A 12816-nucleotide genomic window follows, 5' to 3' on the forward strand; every position below is an offset into this window, starting at 1 on the left:
GTCATTTCAGTATCCCATTTAATGGAACTTGAAAAAATAGAGTACAACTTAGGTGTGTTAAGACACATAACCACTCATGGCCTGTATGCTTGAAACAAGACTTGAAGGTAACACCAGAGATATGGGGTGGTTGCCAATCTCCATTAGTTTCAAGATAACACCAGAGATATGTGGGTGGTTGCCAATCTCCATTAGTTTCTCTTGACTGCATCTGTTTTTTAGCAGTGGGGAAAGAGTCACAGCAGCACAGTTCCAACTCCATCCAGACCTGCATTCCAGCTTCCTGCCTTTTTCTTTTTGTCAACTTCTTAAATTCAGCTTCCGTGTCTGTTGGCAACTTTGGATAAGTGAGAGAAAAGCCTCATTACTAAGGTTCTTTCCAAATGTTCACATAGCTGCTGTTCAAAAGGACAGAAACATACAAAATAAGCCTTGTTGACTTTGTTTCCCTTGTTTTGATATTTCATAAAAGTGACAAGTTTGAAATTAATTACTGAATAAATAGAATTCCAAACCAAGACAAATTTTATTAACATTCATGAAAAGCTAATAATTACAATCTACATATGTATTTTTAAAATTTATTTTGATATATAAAGGGGCAAAAAAAATTCATGTAATACACAAGTACAGATTCCAGTCCACCCACCTACTTGTCTAACCTCTTCTCAGAGGCAATCACTATCACCGGTTTCTTGTGTATCCTTGCAGAGATAATTCTATGCATATACAAATAAATGTTTAGGTACAGCATACCTTTGTTTTACACAATGGCAGCATACTATACCCATAGTTTCAAACCTTTTTCTCATTTAATTACCTTGGGAAAATTCCTTGCCAGTACATACATATACTGCCTCATTCTTTGACTTTATAGTATTCCATTTCTATATTATGCTCTGCTGTCTACCTGTTCATCATTAGTCTTCTTTTGTATCGCTTATCTATGTAGCAAGCAGTGCAGACAGAAGTTTTGCTGGCAGAAGAAAAAATTCCTTTCTTTCTCAGGTCAAGCCCCCAAACTGTTGCCAAAGAATAACTATATAATCTATTCACAAGTATCTGAGATGAGCTGCATCTAAGGGAGAAAGAATGGAGAATTACTAATCTGGTCACCACAACTGCAATTCCAGTTTCTATCACCCAGCTGTGTGAGCCTGTCGTTTAAGCAATCTGGATTGATTAGATGATTTCTAAAATTCCTTTTAGCAATAAATTGTAAGATTTGGAATTCCTGAGAAGTTGCAGCTAACATACTGTGTAATATTTTATACATTAAAAACATCTTATTTGGTCTCAACCAGGTAGGCAGAAAAGATTAAAATACTTTGCATTTGAAATAAATAGACACTAACATTAAAAATTATGACCAGGGAAATAATTTTAAAAGTTCCTAAAGGGTTCACCTCTACCTTTCTAGATATTATAATTTAATATGGCAACAGGAGTTACCTTAAATCTCTCAGCAAAGGAATATAATTAAATGGAAGCTAGCACCAGCCACCAACCACATGCCCGCCCTTGAACTACCTCCTTGTGCTACTGCAGCAACACTATAAAGTACAAGTTAGTCCTATTTTAGAGATGAAGAAAGTAAGCTTCATAGATTGTTACTAACTAGCCTAGGGTCATCTGGTTGCTTCCCAAATAAACTAAATTAAAATGAGTATTCATTGGGCAAATTGTAACCTCAATTACAATTTTTACAATTTTTACTTTTACAATTTTTACAATTGTTACTTCCAAGTTTTCTATGTGACTCTGGATATATACTTTGCACTGATTCTCTTACAGGTTAAAAAAAAAGAAAAAGAAAAACCAAGGAGAGTTTATTAAAAAGCTGACTATAAATACTATTCAAACCAACAGGATTATGTCTTTTTTTTCCTTCCCAAAGGAAAAGGAATCATTCAAGAAGTTCTTTGCTTAACCTGAGACGCAACCAAAGATCAAAATCTAATAATTAGATCTGGCTAATATAACAATTCCTTTTCTGATAGACTCTTCACTTTTGTTGACCCAAGTAACTTCTGTATCTCTTCCCAAAGACGTCTAGGAAGTTCAGAATAATTTTTCATATACTTTTCCTTTCTTATTTATTATAATTTGCTTTTTGTACCTGAAATTAATCTAACTCCAAACACAGGATGTAAGTGGATGAATTATTTTCAATAGAGAACCCTATTTTCTTTGTAATTAGAAGGCACCAAATTGATGTACTCATATTGCTTTAGATGGGCACATTTGTGTTCAGTAAATATATTTGGTCTTTCTTCAATGACACTGCAATATAATTACTAGGTGCAAAACAAAGAACGGCACAGATCCATACACGTACAATGGCTCACTGTATTCATGGATGACAACATTATTGGGATCTCTCATGTATTTGTTACTGAAAAAAAATTTTTTTCTTTAAAAAAAAGGGATAAGTGGAAAAGCATTTAGTGGGGAAAACTTTAATTAGGTATAAATTAAAGCTGATTTGAATATTTTGACATTCAAAAACTGAAAAAAGGGACAAGCCTGACATAGGGTGCCAAGAAAAACCAGGATCAGATTAAACATGTTTTGGACCAATCACAAAACTAATAATCCAAATTACTATCATCTTACGCACTTGTTCTCAATCCTGATTATACATCAAAATAACCTGTGAGGTCAATCAAATACAGATACCTAAACCAAAACCCAAACATACTAAATCAAAAAGTTGACAAAGTTGGGGCCCAGGCACCTCTGTTTTAAATTAAGCTCAAAAGATTAATGTAGTAGACATTGTTGGCTGCCCACCTTTTTTCCTTATCAGAATCCTAATTTTAAAAATTATGTCTTCTGCCCCTATATATACCCCATGCCTCAGAGGAAGAGGATTCTACTTCCAGCTCCAATAGACCTGACTGGCCTAAGGGTTATTCCATACTCTGCCAGTAACTGGCTTGGGGATAGACAGGTCTAAGCCACTTTAGATCAATGAGAACCAAGGATTTGGTGGCAAATTCTGGGAAAGCTTTTGCATATTAAGAGAGGACCCCAGGAATCCAGCCTGACTTCTCCACTGCATGTAAATGAAGATGCACACGGCCCCAACTGCTACTGGCAATCATCCCATAACCACGAGGGTAGCCAGCCGCAGGATGATGCCAACACTGCAGTTGAAAACGGGAGAAAAAACTCCAGAGGTTCTTGGTGACACTGCTGAATCACTGGATTACAAATACTGAAGCCCATTCTATCAACAGACTTCATGCATAATGACTGAATTCATTTTCTTATTGTTAAGTCATTTTAAGTTGAATTTTTAGTTATTTGCATCTGAAACCTCAAGAGTGGTTCCAGTACAGCATTCTTTCAACCATAACAATCTGTATTAAGTAGAAACCACACAAACATCTTTTCATATTTAATCTGTAAATCTGAGATTGATTTATCTTCGGTTTTAACAAAGAATGAATCTTTAAAAAAATAATTTATATCTTGTTATACTTTTCCAATATTTGAGCTGAACTGTATTTAAAAGTTTATATTCATTGCACTCACTTCATGATTTACTCAAAGTTTCTGCTGTAGGCTTTGTCTTGAATGTGTAAGACCATTCGCCGTGCATAGAAGTCCCTGTATTCCTCTGGTAATTCAGCCAGTGTTTTTAAGGCTCTGTCCAGAATTTGTGCAGCTCTTGATGCTGCTGTAGGATCTTTGTTTCCATAGGTATCTGTTTTATCATAGCATTCAGACGGAAGGTGCTTCCAAAAGACATTCACTCCCACTCCAAACTCTTCAGAAATTACATTATGGAACCATAACGCTGGAGAAAGTTTAAAAAAACAAGTTAAAAATAAAATCTACAGTTTAAAAAAAACCAAAATGTCAGTGAAATATCACGAATTGCATATAGCCAATGTAAGAAAGAATTCTTGTAACTAGATCCCTTCGTTAGCACACTCCCAGCTTTTAAAAGAATCATGTTAACTTTTATGAATTGCCAACCAATTTAAAGTGTCAATAGCACAACCCTACGTTTGAAACCTTTGGAAGTAGCAATTTTTCCTTTTAACTTGAAAGACATCATAAAGTTGTAGTTGTTTCGTAGTTCTGTAATTCGGTACTGTGTTTGTGTTACTTGTTTATACTTCCTGAGTCACACAACCACATCAAAAGTGTTTATTTTGTGTACACAGAACATTTCAATTATATGAGGAGTATCTTTAACCTTTTCTGACTCAGTACAGTACTTTTGCTCTCCAAGACTTCCTGTTCAAGCTGCATTTGGTTTTCTAACTTGCTTAAATTTGCATTCATTGTAGCCGCCTCAGTTTTATATTGGTAATGCAATTATAATTGTCTCATATTTCTTTCAGCTCCTTTACAATAAGTATATAAAACTAGAGCAAATATTTTGGTGGTGGTGAAGATGAGTAGACTTTATCATATTATACAGCTAATTAATTTTTTACTTCCACTAGAAAGTTTACTTTTTTGTTTTCAACTGAGTCTAAACGTTTTCAAAATATAGGTAATACAGAATACTAAAGCAATATAACAAAGATGAAATACTAGTCACATCAAAGAAATGTTTAATCTTGTAAAAGGGAGAAAGGAAGATTTACACAATGCTAAATTTTAGAAACAAACTCATTCTAAGAGTGCTCTAGGAAAAATAAAAGCTTAAAATATTTTGATTTGCAAAACTAGTTTTCAAACATGGTTTTAATCTTAACTACTCTTTCTTTCAGAATCTTTTTTTTCCTTATTCAATATAACAGGGAAAAAAAGCTAAGCATTCTGTTAAATTTAAAGCCAAAGATGGGGCTTTTGCTTTTACTTCAAATATATGCAAATGTTCAGTATTTCTCGCTTTTTTTTTTTCCTTTTTTTCCCTTTAAGTTGTATACAGAATAAGAGAAAATGGCATAGTCCTTAACCATACTCTGAGCATACAAAAACCAAAAATTTAAATACTGGCAGTGAATTTCAAGACTAGTGTGCTGGTTGTTTTCAATGAATGAATATAAGAATACGAAGTTAATGTATCAAATTTTTGTAGACAATTATGTGAAGGACACTATCAGGCCCCTTGGGGAATACAAAGATTAACAAAACATGGTCCTTGCCCTCAAGGAATTTATAATCTAGCCCCTAATGAGGGCATCATATTTTTATTAATACTTTTTTACTTAATTCTATCACTGGAAAGAGGTATTAATGATTATATGAATTTAGATGTGGCAAATACAACTACAGGCATACCTCACTTTCTTGTGCTTCACAGATACTGTGTTTTTTACAAATTGAAGGTTTGTGGCAACCCCGTGTTGAGCAAGTCTAGCAGCACCATTTTTCCAACAGCATGTGCTCACTTCGTGTCTGTGTATCACATTTTGGTAATTCTCTCAATATTTAAAACTTTTTCATTATTATTATATTATGATCTATGACCAGTGATCTTTGATGTAACTATTATAATTGTTTGGGGGCACCATGAACTGCGCCCACAAGATAGTGAACTTAATCAATAAATGTGTGTGTTCTGACTGTTCCACCAATTGGCCGTTCCCCCATCTCTCTCCCTCTTCTCAGGCCTCCCTATTCCCTGAGACACAACAATATTGAAATTAGGCCAATTAATAACCCTACAATGGCCTCTAAGAGAGTAAAGTCACACATCTCTCACTTTGAATCAAAAGCTAGAAATGATTGAATTAGTGAGGAAGACATGTCAAAAGTCAAGACAGGCCGAAAGCTAGGCCTCTTGCACCAAGCAGTTAGCCAAGCTGTGAATGTAAAGGAAAAGTTCTTGAAGGAAATTAAAAGTGCTACTCCAGTGAACACACGAATGATAAGAAAGTGAAACAGCCTTACTGCTGATATGGAGAAAGTTTTAGTAGTCTGGATAGAAGATCAAACCAGCCACAACATTCTCTTAAGCCAAAGCCTAATTCAGAGCAAGACTCTAACTCTTCAATTCCATGAAGGCTGCGAGAGGTAAGGAAGCTGCAGAAGAAAAGGCTGAAGCTAGCTAAGGTTGGTTCATGAAGTTTAAGAAGTTGTCTCCATAACAAAAGTGCAAGGGGAAGCAGCAAGTGCTGATTAGAAGCTGCAGCAAGTGATCGAGAAGATCTAGCTAAGATAATTCATGAAGGTGGCTACACTAAACAACACATTTTCAATGTAGATGAAACAGCTTTATTTTGGAAGAAGATGCCATCTGGGACTTTCATAGCTAGCGAGAAGTCAATGCCTGGCTTCAAAGGACAGGCCGACTCTCTTATTAGGGGCTAATGAGCTGGTGACTTAAAGTCGAAGCCAATGCTTATTTACCATTCTGCAAATCCAATCTGCAAATTAAGAATTATGCTAAATCTACCCTGCCTGCGCTCTATAAATGGAAAAACAAAGTCTGGATGACAGAACATCTGTTTACAACATGGTTTACGCAATAGTTTAAGCCCACTGTTGAGACATACTGCTCAGAAAAAAAATGATTCCTTTCAAAATATTACTGCTTATTGACAATGTACCTGGTCACCCAAGAGTTCTGATGGAGATGTACAATGAGATTAATGTTGTTTTCATGCCTGCTAACACAACATCCATTCTGCAGCCTATGAATCAAGGAGTAATTTTGACTTTCAAGTCCTATGATTTAAGAAATACATTTCGTAAGGCTATAGCTGCCATAGATAGTGATTCCTCTGATGGATCTGGGCAAAGCAAATGGAAAACCTCCTGGAAAGGATTCACCATTCTTGATGCCATTAAGAACATATGTGATTCGTGGGAAGAGGTCAAAATATCAACATTAACAGGAGTACGGAAGAAGTTAATTCCAACCCTTATGGATGACTTTGAGGGATTTGAGACTTCAGAGGAGGAAGTAACTGTAGATGTGGTGGAAACAGCTAGAGAACTAGAATTAGAAGTGGATCCTGAAGATGTGACTGAATTGCTGCAATCTCATGATAAAACTTTCATGGATGAGGAGTTGCTTCTTATGGGTGAGCAAAGAAAGTAGTTTCTTGAGACGGAATCTACTTCTGGTGAAGATGTCGTGAAGATCGTTAAAATGACCACAACGGATTTAGAATATTACATAAACTTATTTGATAAAGCAGCAGGGTTTGAGAGAGCTGACTCCAATTTTGAAAGAAGTTCTACTGCGGGTAAAAAGCTGTCAAACAGCATCACATGCTACAGAGAAATCGTCCATGAAAGGAAGAGTCAATAGAGGCAGCAAACGTCATTGTTGTGTTATTTTAAGAAATTGCCACAGCCACCCCACCTTCAGCAACCACCACCCTGATCAGTCAGCAGCCATCAACATCAAGGCAAGACCCTCCACCAGCAAAAAGATTATGACTCGCTGAAGGCTCAGATGATGGTTAGCGTTTTTTAGCGATAAAGTATTTTTAAATTAAGGTATGTACATTTTTTTTTAGATATAATGCTACTGCACACTTAACAGACTACAGTATAACATAAACGTAACTTTTATACGCACTGGGAAACCAAAAAATTTGTGTGACTCACTTTATTGCAATATTTGCTTTATTTGCATGGTCTGGAACCAAACACACAATATCTTCAAGGGATGCTTTTACATAAATAGAATTTGTTAATGCATCCCTTTAATCTTAATTATGACTTTTATAATCTTCAGGTATTCACTTCTGAATAATAATTACCAGTGTTAATTACATTATTGATTACTAACTACAACTAATGCCTATTTATTGTACAAAGAAATTTAGTGACATTAATTCAGACTAGAAAAGTAATGTACACAAAAGACATCATAGGTGCTAAGATTATAACATTTTGATATCTAATAAAATCTCTAATGTGTTTTGGCTTTGAAATATATTGACCATTTCTTAGTAAATACTTAAGTGACATAGTGACCAAATAAAATGATTAAAGAACAACCAAGTATAATCTTTTCCAAGATATAAAGTATCTTGCTTGCTTTCATCTAATAAAATAACTTAGAGTATAATAATATTATATTTACAGGTTGCCTTTGAAAAACAAGACTGGTAGTTTTATAAGAATTTGCCTAAGCATACTTTAAATACACACACACAGTTGTGTATAAAAATCATTCTGTATAGGACAGGATACACATAACAAATATACTTTTGTACTAAAAAATCATATAATGGATGAGTGACAGAGTACAGAATTTATAAACAGCAAATTATTGATGTCTAGAAATCTTACCAGGAATGAATAATACATCTCCAGCTTTAAGGGAACATTCATACCTTCTAGCCTTAGAAAACAGTGGATATTTATCTAAGTCTGGGTTATCTATATTCAGTACTTCTGATTTAGTACCTGAAAAGTTCCAAAAAAGGATAACATAGAATAAGCAAAGTTATCATTTTTTAAAAAGTAATCACAAATATAAATTTGAAAATTTATTCTTTTGTGTACAATTACTTACTATAGCTTACACTGTGAGAACAATTACTATTCTCCTGAAACCTCAGTCAATTTTCAATGACCTACCCTTTATTTACAACCATTGACATCTATGTAATATAATTAAGAAAATCTGAAAATCTCATTCTTCATATACCTATCATTACATGTATACAATGGAGAACACAATACATCATAATTAGAAAGAAGCCCCCAAATTTTTTTCTATGAGAATAAAGAGATTTCTCAAAAAGAGTAACTGAATAAAATAGACTTCAGAAATATAAACTTAAAAAAAAGTACCTGATAAATATAAATACTGGGCATCTCGAGGACTGAATAGCACAACACGCTTTTTTCCTGTCACTTGTATTAAGAAGTTATCCATTACCTGAAGACCAATGAGAACTTATGGATAAGCAGTATCTAAAATTCAAATAAATAGAACCAATGGTATTCTGAACAGTTAACAGTAAATCTTATCCTTTAATAAGACTTGACTCAACGTTATCTAAAACTCTTATAATAATATTCTAATCTAACAATGAAAACTTTCATATTCCAAATACAACTGTGCCTTTATTAAAGATATTTCTGCAGCACTGCCTTAAAAGGGGAAGGATTGGCAAGCCATCAGGAACTCTGCCATCAGGAAACTATCTGCCCTTGCCCCAGCATGAGGACAGTGAGGGCAGTTACCCCCACCTGAGGCTCCCCTGGTTAGCAGCTATCCTTTACTTATGTGTCAAGGTGCGCTGTGAGGCCACATCTGACAGCAGTGAAAGCACTTAGCAAGGTCAGGGGTTGGGAAGTACCAGGTGCTGCTGCAGCCACTGCCCAACTCTTAACACAAGGCCAACCATACTTTGGCTGTAGGTATCTTGATTTCTAGATTATTTCTATAGGACTATAACCTGGCAAATTTTCTTGATGTACTTATTAATGGAGCAATCGACTCTTCCTGTGTGTGCAAGGGTATACTTTGTTGGTACAGACTGTGAAAAATGTTAAAAGGCAGAGCTACATAATTCTCAGCAAAGGAGTTAAAATATTTACTAAGCAAGATACATTCGTGATTATTTACATATCACTTCTACCTAAATGTTTCTCCTTTTACCACTAATACTTTTACTTATGTAAACCTTAACTATATAACTAGCATCCCTTTGACTTCTTTTTAATTTAAGAAAAACTTTATAATATTCCATCATAACTCAAGATAAAAGGGATACTACTTAAAATTTAAAATACAGTCAGGGGGCCGGCCCGGTGGCGCAAGCAGTTAAGTGCATGCACTCTGCTGCAGCGGCCCGGGGCTTGCCGGTTCGGATCCCGGGTGCGCACCGACACCCCACTTGTCAGGCCATGCTGTGGCAGCATCCCATATAAAGTGGTGGAAGATGGGCATGGATGTTAGCCCAGGGCCAGTCTTCCTCAGCAAAAAGAGGAGGATTGGCAGATGTTAGCTCAGGGCCGATCTTCCTCACACACACACAAATACACTCAGAATAAAGTTAAAAATGTATCTGAGTTATCATATCATTTTCTCACCATATCATTCATGTAAAACCTTTAAAAAATAACATGCCAAGATTTTATGTCTATCTCATTTAATTACAGAGTTACTATGTTAAAACCCTCCCAAGAGGTCCTCAGCTGAATTATAAAACACAATTATAAAACTTCATATAGTTTGATTTAGAACTTTCTAAAAAATTCTTTTATCTTTAGAAATCTATTAGGTATTGCTTTAACTGCCTAAATTTCTCCACCTAACACCAAATCATACAGAATACTAGATTTTTAATGTTTTTAAAATATTTATAGGCACATATTTAAGTAAATAAAATTATAATACCATAAATGATCAATATTCTACACACCTTGCGGATCAACAAATACAGCAGACAGTTGACATTCTCAAAGGACATATATCCTAAGACCATCAGATTCTTAAAATTGGAAATGGCTTTCTACAAGCTTCTCCCTTTCTCCTGAATAACAGTTCCATCTAATCATGTGTATCATTTCAACATCTTCATATCACAACCTTATCACTTTTTTCACTTTCACAATTTTCCCTCTCATCTGGTGGCCATTTTTCACATGTAAAAAAAATCACTTCAGAAAACTTAGTATATATACATATGATGATAAATCAAGAACAAGACCACACAGAAATGTAACTATGAGGAACTCACTAGGCTCTGGCATTAGCTAAATAATCACTCCCATGTCATCGCCTTGCAGAGCACCTGCTTTCAAACCTTATGTTTCCCACATTACCTGTCAAAGACCTTTAGGGTAGCCTAAAGAAAGTTGAAACTGTGAATATTAAATCTATAAATCCTAAAGATCTACTAGAGCTTTAGATTTCTCATTTATGTAGCATACATCATAGTGGGTCCAAAGTTGTAATCCTGGTGAGCTAATTCGAAAAACACTGGAAAAGAACTGCTCCTCTTTGAAGAATTTTGGAAACTTAATATCTCTTTCCAATAAAGGAAACTGCTTTCTGATATCTGCAACATCCTGCATTGAGAGAAACATAGTAAGAATTTTAATAATAAACACAATATTGGCATAATGCTTATTTTATCTAAGGCTGCCCTCAGAGCCCATGATATTGAGGAATGGAGCAAAACTCTGTTCACTGCTTTAAAACACTAGGCTGTGACCACAGCCAACACGTGATCTTTCAGATGAAGGAAAAACAGACTGTAAGGAGACTGCAGGTTCAACAGTATCACTACTGTTAAGCTTAATATGCTTCATGAATAGAAAGGGTCTTCCTACTTTAAGCAAGAATCATACAACTCTCATCTACTCGAATATTAACTATTTTAAGTTTAGGAGTCAACAACTTGAACTTTATCAACTATGTAAAATCTGTGAGTTTGAGGGAGAATAAAAGAAGGTAAAGAAGTAAATAGTGAGATACAGGGAAAAAATATAATCTTGATCGTTTTAGGGACCACTCCTTAACACTGTAGCCATATTAATTTGACTCTGAATACATGTCAAAGCTTATATAATGAATTATTCAGAATGTTTATAATTATTTTAGATATTTTATTAGCTGAATGGCCATCTGTAACATATACAGCAGCAAGGATTTCTTAATTGTGTAGAGATTAGAGCAGATGACTCTAAACACTAAGATTCTATGGTCCTACTTGAAAACTAATCAACTTTTAATAATCTTATTTATTCAAGGGCACAAATCATTGAGAAAAGAATGGAAAAGGATATAACAGGTTATATGTCAGGCAGTAAGTATAAAAATTACAGTGCCAGTGAAAATATACACATCCATTTAGGTTTTAAGCAACTGTTTTACTTTCAGAATTCTTACCTTTCTAGGGTCTTCCCCAAGTGACCGTAAGTAGTACTTCTCATCCTTAAACATCCCAAAGAAAAAGAACATCAGTACTGACTTAAAAATATTACAAAGTAAAGACATTAGGAAACGAGTCTTAAAATCTAACCCAGCCAAGTCGTTTTTGAACAAGTTCCATTTTCTTACCCTTTCTGCTAATGCTCTCTGGTGGCCACCTGAAGAAATGTCTTTATATGCTGCATGTAATAACGACTGGGTCCACAACACGTTACAGAAAATAGATTCTAAAGGCAGCACACACACCCACATATAAATCCACAATGCTTAATTTAGACTTTATACTCCAAATTATTTAGACTCTCAACAGTGTTTTAAGACTTAAAAGAATTCCCATTTGTATTGCACACATGATCTCAAGGTATTGTTGAGGGCCAACAATAAACTTCTTTAATACAAGACAAATGTAGAATAGGAGATAAATAAAATATACTTTTTCTTTTTTTGGTGAGGAAGATTAGCCCTGAGCTAACATCTGTTGCCAATCCTCCTCTCTTTGCTGGGGAAGACTGGCCCTGGGCTAACATCTGTGCCCATCTTCCTCCACTTCATATGTGGGACGCCTGCCACAGCATGACTTGATAAGTGGTGTGTATGTCTGCACCCAGGATCCGAACCTGCAAACACCAGGCCACCGAAGTGGAGCATGCAAACCCAACCAATATGCCACTGGGCTGGCCCCAAAATATACTTTTAATAATAAATTAAAAAAAAATCTAGAACACTGCATTTTATCAAGCTACGCCTATCCCTGATCATAAAAATTCTCATTTCATGGTAGTAAATTTAAGTTGATATTTTAAAAACTTGTCAATTATACTTCACTGAGTAGCTACAATAGGGAACTGTTTGAATTATAAAACATTACTGTTGCCTGCATTTCCTAGAAGAATTAGAGAATTGAGATATACCAGGTCAAGCACAGGGACAATCCAACTCAAGAATTCTGCCTCTTTTATATCTACATTGACTATTATAACACAAACTTCAAAATATAT

General features: G+C 35.0%; 1 protein-coding gene across 6 annotated transcripts in view; it reads right to left on the reverse strand.

The window, feature by feature from the left end:
* The window catches only part of TYW5 (tRNA-yW synthesizing protein 5), a 24408-nt gene continuing 11592 nt past the window's right edge, over positions 1–12816 (reverse strand). Inside the window, exons 4-9 of one of the 6 annotated variants that reach the window (XR_015553249.1) lie at positions 11777–11821; positions 10816–10953; positions 8725–8812; positions 8218–8334; positions 911–3805; positions 1–337 (exon numbers count right to left, since the gene is read on the reverse strand). Coding sequence is in view for 4 of the 6 variants with exons in the window: in XM_087435555.1 (XP_087291681.1) it covers positions 3549–3805; positions 8218–8334; positions 8725–8812; positions 10816–10953; positions 11777–11821 (645 nt within the window). In the remaining 2 variants the exon portion in view is untranslated. Of the gene's footprint in view, positions 399–507; positions 3806–8217; positions 8335–8724; positions 8813–10815; positions 10954–11776; positions 11822–12816 lie in introns of those variants that run through there. The other 5 variants (XR_015553248.1, XM_087435555.1, XM_087435554.1 and 2 more) reach the window with 5 other exon arrangements.

Source organism: Ceratotherium simum, chromosome 9 (genome assembly GCF_057802395.1).
Source record: "Ceratotherium simum simum isolate JZ-2026a chromosome 9, ASM5780239v1, whole genome shotgun sequence".
NCBI classification, from domain to species: domain Eukaryota; kingdom Metazoa; phylum Chordata; class Mammalia; order Perissodactyla; family Rhinocerotidae; genus Ceratotherium; species Ceratotherium simum.